This window comes from Giraffa tippelskirchi, chromosome 14 (genome assembly GCF_054371585.1).
Source record: "Giraffa tippelskirchi isolate mGirTip1 chromosome 14, T2T-mGirTip1v1.2.pri, whole genome shotgun sequence".
NCBI lineage: Eukaryota > Metazoa > Chordata > Mammalia > Artiodactyla > Giraffidae > Giraffa > Giraffa tippelskirchi.
The window spans coordinates 54802625-54815845 of NC_137288.1; the positions used below are offsets into that span (position 1 = coordinate 54802625).

Consider the following 13221-nt stretch of genomic DNA (forward strand, 5'->3'; position numbering starts at 1 on the left):
CCCAGCACCTGTGTCTCCCCCACTCCTGGCTGATGGCCACTGCCTCTGCCCCAGCCCCGCACACCCTGCCCTGTGTGCATGAGATAGGGGCCAGGGCGCAGGGGAGCTCTGGACGCCTGGACAGAAGGTCCCCCACCCCCTTGGGCTGCAGAGGGAAAGACGGGCTTTGAGGTCACACAGCTTGTCAGGGGATCACTGGGAACCAGATCCCAGGGTCCTGTCACCCCTTTCAGAGTCCTTCCTTCTAGAAGAACTGAAGATTGTTACATTGTGCCAGAGGTCAGACAAGATGGTCAGGTCAGAGCCCAGTCTATGTCTCAGAAAATAACAAACGTGGCTCGGGAAAGCCACTGGGTTAGTTACAGGTGAGACACTTTTCCTCTTTACTACAGAACATGGCAACAATTCTGTTACATCTGATCACATCTGTTATAAATTTGATTTAGTAGACTCAGCTTTTACACATGAATTTCTTCTTCATTGTGCACTTCCTGGATACATGCTCACTTCTTCCTTAAAAACAGATGACTCCTACAATCAGGTTGCATTTTAGGTGAACTGGGTTTTGTCTGATGTAAGCTAGGATGGGAGTCGATTAGTCGTAGTATGTGAGAGCCGGGAGGGATCTGCCCCAAGAACCATTCTCTCTGTCCGCCAAGCGTCATGTCACATAAGGGTATGATGGCCCCATGTCAAAAAACTTGTCAAAACCTGGGCTTTTAGCTGAAAATCAAGTCACAGGTGGCCATCAGCAGCCTGGCCCTGAGCCTGGCCTCTTCAAGGTTTTTCCCCAGGGACTCCTCAGCACATGGAAAGGAAGGACCCTACCTCCCCTGTTACTGTGCATTTCAGACCCAGGCAGGGAGCAGTGAGACCTGTCCCAGGGTTGGGACAGTGGCCCTGGGTCCTCACCCCACATGGTGACTGTGGAGGAAACAGGACAGGGTGAGAGGCTGAGGGAGGCAGAAGGTGAGCAGACAAGAAGCAAGGACCCAGAACTCTGTCCAGATCTGGCCCTGGGCATCACCCCTCCTACTCAGGGCTCAAGGGGCTCACACAACTGCTGACACAGGGGACCTCAGGACCCAAATTCCTGAACCTGCTTCAGGGCCCTTCCTCCTCCCACTGGTGACTGTGACATGGAATGTGGCCTAGGGACAGCCGTGGGGGGGGTTGCCCCCATCCCCGCCACTTGTGATGCAGACTCAACAAAGCCAGCACTGCAGACAGGAAGGTGCTTGCTCTTAATAACAGGCTCTATGGCTCCTGCATCCTTACTGGCAGCTGCCGGGTCTGTGGCCTGCGTGTGCCCTTGCTCTGGCCCGTCCACGTTAGGGGTGGCCTCAATTGCAGTGGCAGCCTCTCAGTCCCACCTTGCCTGGTTGTCATGCAGATTCCAGAAGTGCAGTACCCAAGCTTCCGGCACTGAGCCCTGCTCACTCCCTCGTGTTGCAGGTGGCAGGCTGACATGCCGGTCAGCAGGGAGTGTCCATCAGAAACTCCAGGAAATCAGCTTCCTCCCATTGAATCCACGTGACAGCAGTGTCCCCAAAGCCAGGCTGACACCGACTCTCTGGCTCTGGTGAAAACCTCAAACTGAAATTCCACCCAAAGGACGAGCTTTGACAAAGTGGTCATTTCGGCAAAGCACTGAAACTGCTGATGTGGACACTTTCCTTTAAACCACGAAGGGGCTTGATTCGCAGGGACTGAGTGACCAGAGCTGAGGAGAGACTCTTCTAGGCGTGACGGGCCCTTGCTGCCTGCACCAGACTCTGCACCAGCTTTGATAAAGGGAGAGTTTCCCTGGAGTCAGTCATGAAACTGAGCAACTGCAACACACAGGCCTAGTAAGGGCGGGTGCTAGGTTATCTTGGGCTCTGACGGGAGCCTGGGGGGCTATGCCCCCCACACCTAAGCTTCCCTAGGTGCCCTGTGTAGAGACGCGCAGGGAACTACAGAAAGGCAGAGAAGCAGAACTGTGGGGGCTGGTTGGAGGTCAAGGATGGGAGGGCAGGGATCCTGAGGTTAAAGAAACTGATCCCTGAAACTGGGAATGTTTGAAAAACTCCAGAAGAAAAACTTTCCAGTTGCCCTTTTTCGAACCACACACATTAGGACTTTCCTCAAGTCTTCATGTACCTAAAAGGAAACCGCTGGTTCTAATGACAGGAGGGCCACTTCCTCATCACAGGGCATTTCCACTTGGCCTTGGGGAGGGGGTGAATGGAGCCCCCAGTCTCCAGTCTTCTCACCTGAAGTGTTCACAGGGAAACTGGGCACACTCAGACGGAATGTCACAGGGCTCAGACCCCCCCAGGACAAGCTCTCCTTTACAGAAGTGGCCAGAGGACCTGAGGTAACACAGCTAACTGGAAACAGAGCCGGGGCTGAGATCCAAGTCACCCTGACTCACAGAAAAGTGGTCATTCCTTCTCGCCACACAAGGCCATCTGGAAGGGGGCCACTGCTCCAGAGAGCCTAACTCACCCCTACAAGTGACCCTGACTCATGCCTGCCTGGCACACCAGAAGCATTTGTGGCTCAGAATACCTGTGAGCCTCCTGGGCAGCTGGGCTGGCCTGGAGAGTCCTGGGTGTCAGTCAGAGAGCAAGCCCTAGAAGCCCCCAGTAGGGGTCCAGGCTGCTGGGGTGAAAGCCCCTGGGGGCGAGGGCCACTAAGCAGGGAGGGTGGGGGGGCCAGGACCCTGATGCCAGCAGCTGAAGAGTGAAGGCTTTCCCCGCTGAAACGGTTGTGGGCAAACATGGCGGAGGGGTCCCGCTGCGCCTTGCCGCCTTGTCAGCAAGGGAACAGGGAACCACGCTTCGCACAGCAGGACAGTCCCTAGGCCAGGGAGGGCTGAGATCATTCCGCAGGGAATCCCCGAAGCTCCGTGGCCCCGGGGAGAGAGGGGTCACCGGATCTCTCTAAGACTGACACTTCCTCCGTCCTCCAGCTTCGTGCCTGTCCCCACGCGGGACGCCCGCGTCCACATCCCCCGACCCCGGCAAGCAAACGAAGGCCGGGACTCAGGGGCGGGGAAGTGAGGGAACCGTGGGGCCAGAGGGGGAAGCTTTCCTTCCAGACTCGGGAGGGAGAGGCTGCTAGGCTGTTCAGGGTGTGTGTGTGTGTGTGTGTAGGCTGTGCAGGGTGTGTGTGTGTCTCCGTTTTCAGGTTTAGCCGTGTGTGTGTGTGTGTGTGTGTGTGTGTGTGTGTCTCCGTTTTCAGGTTTAGCCGTGTTCACTATAACCTGACTCCATCACGAACGGTTCGGACTCGTCTGAACTGAAGGGCACCTGTATTTCAAAACGGAGAAGCAGTAGGCCGGGGACGTGAGGACTCGTGCCCACGGCTGAGTCGGAGCGCAGGGGTCAGAGTCACCCCGAAAAGATCCACTCCCGAGTCCCCCGGCCTTTCCATCCGCTGGGTTTGAACCCGCGGCGCGCGTGGATCTTGCGGTCCCGGGACCGACGCCGGCGGCTCCGGGCAGGCGCACCTCCCCAGTCGGCTCCGCGGGACCCAGGCGCAGGGAGTCTCCGTTATCCCTCCAGGCGGCGTAGCGAACCGGGGGGGACTGGGGGGAGATTGTCCTTCGCTTCCCCGCCCGCCCGCTCGGATGGGCGCCCCAGGAACCCGCTCTTTCCCACTCCGGCCTCCGGGCGGGCGTCCCTCCACTGTTCTGGTCGGTTCTCCCTCTGGGACCATGCAGGGTGGAGGCGGCCCGGGGAGGACGGCCCGAAGGCGCGCAGGGGCGGGGTGCCTAGGGCGGGGGGAGGTCTGGGGGGCGGAGAGCGGAGGCGGGGACGAGCAGATAGAGGCGCGCCCTCGGATGGGGCCCGGAGTTGGGGCGGGGACGGAGGGGCGAGCGGGAACGGGGGCGGGAGGGGAGAACCTGGTCTGGCCGGGGAGTTAGGGAAGAGCCCGAGGACCGGGTGCCGGGGGGGGGACCCCGGGTGTGGGCAGGGCGCCCGGACAGCGGTGCAAAGGGGGCGCGGCCTGAGGGTAGGTGCGGGCCCGGCCATTGGCCCGGGCGGCCGGGGGAGGGCCGGGGAGGGGCGCCCGGCGCCGGCTGGGGGACCCGAGCGCCCGTGCAGCAGTCGCCGTGCCGTCAGAGCAGCGAGCGCTGAGCGGCCATGAGGGAGATCGTGCATATCCAGGCTGGCCAGTGCGGGAACCAGATCGGCACCAAGGTGGGTGGGCGCCCCCCCCCCCGCCAAGCCCTCGGGCCGGGGCCGCGCGGGGCACGGGCGGCCGAGGGGGCGTCACGGGGACTCTGCCCCGCTCCCCGTCCCCGCGGCCCCGGAGTGGCTTAAGCGCGCCTGGAATCTGGCGGCCGCTCCCCGCGCTCCGCCCGCTGGGCCGGCCCTGGGGAACCCGGGCTGACCGTCTGTCCCCCGCCCCGCCCTTTGCTAGTTTTGGGAAGTGATCAGCGACGAACATGGCATCGACCCGGCCGGAGGCTACGTGGGTGACTCTGCGCTCCAACTGGAGAGAATCAACGTCTACTACAACGAGTCGTCGTGTGAGTGGCGCGATCCGCCATCCCCCCCAGACGCCGCCTTCCCCCCCGGACCCCGCCATCCCCCACAGAACCCCGGCCATTCCCCCTCCCCGGACCCCGCCATCCCCCTTGGACCCCGCCATCCCCCCAGCCATCCCTCTCTGGGACCCCAGCACCGCCCTGTGGGACCCCTGCCATCCCCTGCCCCCACCCGCGGGCCCCCCGGCGCGTGGGTGGTTCGCGCTGGAAAAATCCTCCCGGATGTAGCCCGGCGCCCGGCTCCTCCCTCGCTCCCCCTGGGGCGGGAAATCCGCCGTCGGTTGATTTCAAACAGGCCCTTGGCCTCTCCTGGTCTGAGCTCTTGAACCTGACCTGTTAGTGCTGTGAAATCAGCTTAGTGGGGCATGTCCGGCTCTTTTTTTTTTCCGGTTTAAAATTTATTTCCTAATGAAGGTTTTTGGCTAAAAATTTGAAAAACACTACCTCAAAAGATTGTTCTAGCCCTTTGCAGACCTCCAGAAAGACTTTACGCCCACTGGAAGATGGACCTCCAGACCGACAGGGTCTTTGGCGGAGTTCAGTTAAAAACTCCAGGCTGTGGTTTATACAGGTTTAAGAATAGTATCAGCCCTGTCCTAGGGAGCTTCATGGGTATCCTGGTTACTCCTGTACTTTATTTTTGTAACAATGTTTATTGTAAAAGTGATACATGACATTCACAGAACAAACACAAAAGGAAGATGTTGAAAGAACACCCAGGAAATGACTAGTGCTGCCCCTCAATACGCCCACCTATGTCCCCAGCCTCAGAGATAACCACGCTGTCTTTAGAGTCACTGCTGGTCACCCACAGGAGGGCTGGGAAGAGCAGGACACGTAAAGCACGGGGTTTTATGCATTAAGCAGCTATGTCAAAAGGTCTGGAAGAGCAGGGCGTGAGTGGTGAGATTCCTGGATGGCATTGAGAAAAGGCAGTATATGTGGCACTTGCTGGTCACCCTCAGGCCAGCCTGCTGACATTCTCTCTTCAGCCTGGGTGTGTGAGTATCAGAACAGGAGTTGTAGGACAGTTCCCAGTGCAGTCCTTGTGACCCCACCGTCATAGGAACCTTTCTTGCCAGTTGGCATGAGCACATGCTCACTTGTCCATAAATGAGACTCCCCCCAGGAAACAGCCGTGGACACACCTGAAACAGGTGCACAGATCTGCTTGTGGGTTCACGTGCATGTGAGGGAGAGAGGTGCCAAAGTGTCCTGGCAGCATGGCCACTCGCTACAACAGGTATGGGTTATTTCTGTGGAACTAAAAAGTTGAACTGTGCACTTTCAACTTAAAGGAGGACTGGGAAATTCAGGCGACAGGAAGTCTGGAGACCTCGCTTCTCATCCTGCCTTTTCCGGGAACTTCCTGTGCCCTGTTCCTGGGCTGGCTTCCTCACCCCGACAAGTCCAGGGTGGATTGTGTTTTCTGAGGCTCCCCTCCCCCAGGGCTGAGACTCTGACCCTAAGAAAGCCTGCTTTGTACATCGCAGGGGGCTGTGCTGGCAGGACTTGCTCTGGGCAAGTATGTTGTCCCAGAAACCAGACTGACTCTTGTGGATGGGCTCTGTTCTCTTCCAGCTCAGAAGTACGTGCCCAGGGCCGCCCTGGTGGACTTGGAGCCGGGCACCATGGACAGCGTGAGGTCTGGGCCTTTTGGGCAGCTCTTCCGGCCTGACAACTTCATCTTCGGTAGGTTCCGTCTTTCCTGCTTTCTTCTTCCTCTTTTTTATTTTCAAAACATCCAGCTAATTTGTGTTCAAGATTAAAAACATCGCATGGCATAGAAAAGCTTAGAATGGAAATCAACAGTCGCCAACCCCATCACAAGGCAGCCTCTTGAGGGAAAGTAACCTTTGATTCTCTAAATGAAATGCTTAATAGTAATAATTCTTGATTTTGAAACATTTTAGACATTAACTTCTTTTTCCCTCTCATAAATTACTAGCATAAAAAGACGATAATTTGTCTGTGGTTCCTGTGTTGCTCCTCAGTGTGTTTATACCTGTGTTTCTTTTTCCATTGTCTATAGGCTGTTCTGATTTCTTTCTGAAAGCTGGTTCCATATGAATTGTTTTATCAGGTTTGGGCAAATCTTCCTTTACTCTTTCTTCACCCAGAACATGATGGTAGCACCTGTTCCTCTGCAGACTTCCTAAAGAAAATTATGTAAAATGAAATGAAGTGGCACTGTTAATGTGACCAGCCTCCATCACCTTGGAGCCATGGTTTTGGGGAGTCAAGGCAGAATCTTGGGAGATCTTGTTGGTACATAAATTGATTCCCTTGGATTGGACTCAGGCTGTGTGACCTGTTATAAAGGTGATTCAGCAAGGTACATGCTCATGTAGTATAAAAGACCCCGCGATATCATCTGCTTCCCTATCACCGCGGCAACCTGCACAAGCAGTTGGACAGGTGAAGCTTGTAGTAATTTGTTCAAGGGTTTTTGTCACCTTTGATATTTCAAATAGACCAGGACAAAAGGCTCTGGTGCCCCTTTTATTATGGCAAAAAAAATCTAAATTACCAATACTTTTATGGTCCACAAGTGAGGACATTTACATTCTTTATCTTTTCCTAAACTAGACTTCTGGTAATTGTTCTCAAGCAAAGGTGCTTCTAGATCCTGCCACCAACACTAGCTAGTGCACTAACTACATGTGGCTATTTAAATTTAATTAAAGTTAAATAAAATCAGTCTACTTCCTCAGTTGTACTTCACACATTTCCAGTGCTCAGTAGCCAAGTGTGGTTGGTGGCCACCACATTGGCCAGGGCACAGCTAGAATACGTCTAGCTGTGCCCTGTCCAATGTCACTGCAGAAAGTCGTTATCAGACAGCAGTGCTCACAGCCTTAAAAGAGATATTCTACCAGATTAGGGGAATGAAGACTGTACTGATATGAAATAGCTTTAAGAGTGATTTTTAACAGTTGACACTATTTTTAACTAAGAAAATAACATGTTTGCCGTGGAGAACTGAGAGGACCCAGCAAGTCTAAAGCACTGTGTGTGCTGTTTGCTCAACAATTGTTTTTAAGTCATTATCCACTTAATAAAAGAGGCTGAGTTGCCAGTGGATTCACAGTAGGTGAAAACTATAGTTTCACCCCATTGCCTTCAGGGTGGGTGAATTTAAAAAAAAAGTCATTCTGTATTCAGATATAGTTTGAAGTGATTTAAAAAAAAACACTGACTTGAAGTAACTATAATTTTAAAAGTGAAAGTTCTCTGCATTTGAGTTTATGCTTTAGAAAGCCACACCTTTTTGTTAACAAACTGCTGGTTGCATGGCAGCTATGCCTGTTAGTGGAGAGAGTTTTCTGGGACAGAGCAAAGCTCTAGGAGGGCAGACCTCAGGCTTCTCTGTACATGTAACTTTCTCTCCCAGATTCAGGGCTGGAAGGGAGTCAGAGCCTGGAGCCCCAAGACTTAACCCACACCCTGTGTGAGCTGGAGGTGAACCAGGGGCGGGCTCTGAGGCCTCGGGGATCGTTGAGGCATCGCTTCTACAATCTGGAGCCACTGGTTAATGTCCCAACCTCTGATTGCAGAAGACGTTCAACTCCTGACCCCCAAATATTTAACTGGGAACGTCTGTTGCTATGAGACAGTGGCAAAATATTTTCAGAAGCTTCCAGCTTTCTCCTCTTGGTCGAAGGCAGAGAAAACTTCACATCTGATCACTCTGTAAACACCCAGGAGACCAAGGGGACCGTGTGAGCTGGAGGCAGCAGAGGGTCCAGGCTGAGGGGCTCCATTGACCATGACTGCGTGTTGCTTTGAGTCCCCACTGCCCCCCCGGTCATTGGTTTCCATGTGGTTTCAGTCCTTGTCCTCAGGGCAGCTGTGAAGGGGCATCAGTTCTACCCCAGCTCCAGGCAGGAAGCTGGCCAAGCTGTGTGCTGGCTTGCAGGGGGAGGTGGCGGAATCTTGGGGGCCTAGGCAGGACATGACGGTACTCCAGCCTCATACAAGAAGGCACCCAGCCAGGTTTCACTGTAGAGAGGCAATGTGTGTGAGCAAGAATGCAGTCACCTCCTGGGGGAGGCAAGTCCGAGGGGCTGTGCACCTTGTGGCGGGCGGGGCCGCCCTCTGGAGTCTGTCCCTCTCAGCCCGGGCTCGCTGGCCTTGATGATGTCACTCTGCTCACAGTATTTAGGTGGTTCCCTCTTCTCTTCACTCTTACAAACTGTCGTCTGGTGAGTCTCGTCCATGTGTCATTCTGTGCGTTCTGAGCCTATGGGACCAACTGTGATCCACGTTGTCGACTTGCCCTCTGTGGAGGCCTGTCCCCCACCACACCCCAGCGGCTCTACTGTGGGGGGCGCCTTGCCCCAGACTCCCGTCCGTCCTCACTGTGTTTCCAAGCTCTTGAGCTCCATCAGCTTCATGGGAGGCGTTGAGTCTTCGTAGGTTAGTGTGCATCTGCCTTGTGAGGAATACTGTGTGTTTGTCACTTGCGTCCACTCCCCTATCCTTTGCCCAAGTCTTCCTAGAGGCTGTCATCGTCCTTATGGATTTGTAGGACTTCAGATGTTTAATCACTAATAATCAGTACCTCTTAAACTTACTGAAGAATCACAGCATTTCGGTGGTTCTTGTTTTATAGACTTGCACTTTGCACCACTGAGCTTAGCACTGACAAATGGTGTGGAAGATCCAAAGACGTTTGAGCTAAGCCTCTTTCCCGGTGTGAGGCCAGCCCCCCGGGGTAACTGTAGGTTCTAGGGGTGTCCTGAGTGGGCCCTGCCCCCGAGTGCCCAGTGCCTGCCTTCTGCTGTGGTGCTAGGAGGGTCTCCATGGTCCATCCCGCTGTGTCACCACCCCCAGCTCTGTTTCCCCCATCGCTGCATGGGGGTGGGGGTGGGATGGTGGTGAATTGTTGCCACCAGCGGGTGTAGACAGAAATTAGGGTAATGTCTTTGGTGTAAGGGGGAGAGGTCCACACAGCGCAATGCCTTGGCCCCTCGAGTCCTATTGTTTTCTGAGCCCACCTGATGCAGCCAAACGCCATGCCCCCTCATCCTTCAGCCATGGGACCACCGCAGTCTCTTTTGTTCCATATGTGGGGAAAGTTTGATAAAGAGGCTGATGGATCTATTTTTTCATTTTTTATAATACATGATTTTTCTTTTCAAAACCAGATTTGAAATACCCACATGCTAAAGAAATATACTACCTTAAACAGCCTTCCTGGCTTCCTCTACATCTGGGTTTTCAGCTGCACCCCACACTGCCTTCTTACCAATGAATGGGAAACATCAGTGCCTTATCTTTTTAACTTGTCATTAAATAGGTCTGTGCATCATTTACTTTTTTATTGCTTTGTGTAATGTACCTTACAGTGTGCTCTAGAATTCAGTTCTTGATGGTTTCTCTAATGTCCCTTAAAATGCATATTAACATATTGATTTGAGTTGAAGGCTAAAGCATGTTTTTCTGACAGAAAGTAGGTGCAATCTGGGCTTCCTAGGTGGTGCTAGTGGTAAAGAATCCCCCTGCCAATGCAGGAGATGCAAGAACGTGGGTTCAATCCTTGGGTTGGGAAGATTCCCTGGAGGTAGAAATGGCAACCCACTCCAGTATTCTTGCCTGGAAAATTCCATGGGCAGAGAAGCATGGGAGGCTACAGCCCATGGGACTGCAGAGAGTTGGACATGACTGCGCGACTGAGCACCCACACAGGTGCAGTCTGGATTATCCACCTGGTAATAGGGCTGCCTTGCCAATTAGGCTACATCGCCAATAGTTTTCATTATCTGAATGAGCTAAATCTGCAGCCTAAAGCATTGACAAAAATATATTTGAAACATTTCATTAAAAATCATACTGGCAACATTGTGTTAGAATTAAGATTTCAAATTTTCCAACCTTTCAAAGTATACCAGACCACACGAAGAGCCTTTCAATGAAAGAACATCAGGTAAGTCTTGGTGCAAAGCCTTATTCCTGCCACAGAAGGAAAGTTATTGATGCAAGTCAGGTGTTTCCAATTCTGCTTTCCAGAAACTTGACTTTGGGGCTTAGAGGTGGTTAAAAATACTTTCTGATGGTGTAGATCAGTATACTCTGAAGATCAAATAATTGAACAAAATTGCTACAGTACAGTTAATTCTATTAACATGTTTATGTGAACAAGATTTCTCAGTGTTTGTTGATATATGTGTAAAAACAAAGAATAAGGAATAATGTGGATACCAAACCTTGTCTCAGTCTGGCAATATTTGATGTTAACACTTGGATAAATGAGCTAATGGAAAAAAATATAGTTCCTGATGGTGATGAACGAGGGGCCCCATTAACGAGGGAACATATTACTGTTTTGAAAAGGAAGTGTTTGTACCTAGTTCAAAATTCAAGAGAGCCCAAAGGATAGGGGAAAGAAGTTTGTTTCTTAATTTATACTTTTTGTTCCCTTTGTCTTTTACTTTGCGGGAGAATTATCTTTAAGAGTAAGAATGAAATTACCAAGTCAGAACGTGAGTACATCTTAAACTTGGCAGATTTCCCTTGTCTGAAGTGGCCGGCCACCCTCCTGTGCTCCAGCAGTGCTGGGGGCCTGGGGCCCACCTCTCACTCTGTTATCTATTCGCTTCATGACTTGTCTTAACCGTACTGACGGCCCTTCACAGCAGTCCCTGTAGCCCTGTCTGAATCACGTCCCCTCTCTTGCTTGACCCCAGGACAGACTGGCGCTGGCAACAACTGGGCCAAGGGCCACTACACGGAGGGCGCTGAGCTGGTGGACTCTGTCTTGGACGTGGTGCGGAAGGAGTGTGAGCACTGCGACTGCCTGCAGGGCTTCCAGCTGACCCACTCGCTGGGCGGTGGCACCGGGTCTGGGATGGGGACCCTCCTCATCAGCAAGATCCGTGAGGAGTACCCTGACCGCATCATGAACACCTTCAGCGTGATGCCCTCGCCCAAGGTGTCGGACACAGTGGTGGAGCCCTACAATGCCACCCTGTCCGTGCACCAGCTGGTGGAGAACACAGACGAGACCTACTGCATCGACAATGAAGCGCTGTATGACATCTGCTTCCGCACCCTGAAACTGACCACCCCCACCTACGGGGACCTCAACCACCTGGTGTCGGCCACCATGAGTGGCGTAACCACCTCCCTGCGCTTCCCAGGCCAGCTCAACGCCGACCTGCGCAAGCTGGCCGTGAACATGGTGCCCTTCCCACGCCTGCACTTCTTCATGCCCGGCTTTGCCCCACTCACCGCCCGCGGTAGCCAGCAGTACCGGGCGCTGACCGTCCCCGAGCTCACCCAGCAGATGTTCGACGCCAAGAACATGATGGCGGCCTGTGACCCACGCCACGGCCGCTACCTGACCGTGGCTGCCGTGTTCAGGGGCCCCATGTCCATGAAGGAGGTGGACGAGCAGATGCTGGCCATCCAGAACAAGAACAGCAGCTACTTTGTGGAGTGGATCCCCAACAACGTGAAGGTGGCCGTGTGCGACATCCCACCCCGGGGCCTGAAGATGTCGGCCACCTTCATCGGCAACAGCACAGCCATCCAGGAGCTGTTCAAGCGCATCTCTGAGCAGTTCTCGGCCATGTTCCGGCGCAAGGCCTTCCTGCACTGGTTCACGGGCGAGGGAATGGACGAGATGGAGTTCACCGAGGCTGAGAGCAACATGAACGACCTGGTGTCTGAATATCAGCAGTACCAGGACGCCACGGCCGACGAGGGCGAGGAAACGTTTGAGGACGACGAGGAAGAGGTCAACGAGTAAAGGCGTGTCCTGCCTTGGACGCCGAGGCTCAGAGGTCTTTTCTCCAAGCCTGGTGCGTCTCCTGGCCGCCGAGGGGAGTCCCGTCTGAGTGTAGGGACAGGCCCCTCACAGGGGCGGCAGACTGTCCGGTCCATCATCTGGGATGGAGGGCGTCAGAAGAGCGGGAACTGGCATCCCTGCCCGAACATCGGATCAGAGAGGACACAAAAGAACTCATGGGCCATAAATAAAGGGCTAAATAAATAAACCTCATCGTCTCTTACGTGTTCACCTATGTCTGTGAGTTAGGGGCTAGAAAGGGTGTGCTTTCATCCCGTGACCACACCCAGGGCTGCGAGATGCTGTCTCTTAATGGACGTGCAGCGCTCAACGTAGAAACAGCCTGTACACGATAAACCTAAGTGCTCCCCCGTCTTTTGGACTCTGCTTCCCTGACAGTGCCCCCCCTCCCGGGGAGCAGCCCACTCCACTCAGGGCAGGGCTTCCTTTCAGTTGGAGGCCCTCAGGCGGCCCTGAGGCTTACTGGTGGCCAGATGACTCCTTGGGAAGCAATGCACCCCAAATAAAAGCCTACGTCCTGGTTTCCAGCCAACACTTACATCCCCACAGGATCTTTCATCTCCTGTGTGTGGCCCTGGGCTAGTCTGCCTAGCCTCCCCTAACAGCTCTGCTGGCATTTGGAGGAGCCACAGAAAATGACCCTCAGGCTTCCTGCTGGGGACACACAGGCTCAAGGTGGGTGGGGGGCTAGGCAGCAACTCAGAGCTGCTGTGGTTCCTCCTGGGTGTGTAGGCTAGCAGGCAGGCCCCATGGGAAGTTGGGAGGTGGCTAGGGTGGGAGGAAGGGGGGAAGGAGTCTAAATAAGGATCCCTCCCACCCCATGCTCACTAAGCACCCTCTGCCCTCTGAGGCTCAACCTCCACGGGGC

The 13221-nt window shown here is 54.0% G+C and overlaps 1 protein-coding gene across 9 annotated transcripts; it reads left to right on the forward strand.

Moving 5' to 3' along the window:
• Nucleotides 1–4110: 4110 nt before the first annotated feature.
• Nucleotides 4111–12540, forward strand: TUBB6 (tubulin beta 6 class V). Of its 9 annotated transcripts, none has more exons than XM_081561704.1 (5): nucleotides 4111–4190; nucleotides 4414–4522; nucleotides 6122–6232; nucleotides 11230–11837; nucleotides 12183–12540. In XM_081561704.1, the coding sequence occupies exons 1-5, from the start codon at nucleotides 4134–4136 to the stop codon at nucleotides 12291–12293; spliced, it is 996 nt and encodes a 331-aa protein (XP_081417830.1). In that variant the 5' UTR covers nucleotides 4111–4133; the 3' UTR covers nucleotides 12294–12540. The 9 variants fall into 9 exon arrangements, with proteins under 9 accessions (XP_081417830.1, XP_081417827.1, XP_081417829.1 ...); XM_081561701.1 differs by having other exon boundaries at nucleotides 11230–11352; nucleotides 11599–12540; XM_081561703.1 differs by having other exon boundaries at nucleotides 11230–11346; nucleotides 11683–12540.
• Nucleotides 12541–13221: the final 681 nt, after the last annotated feature.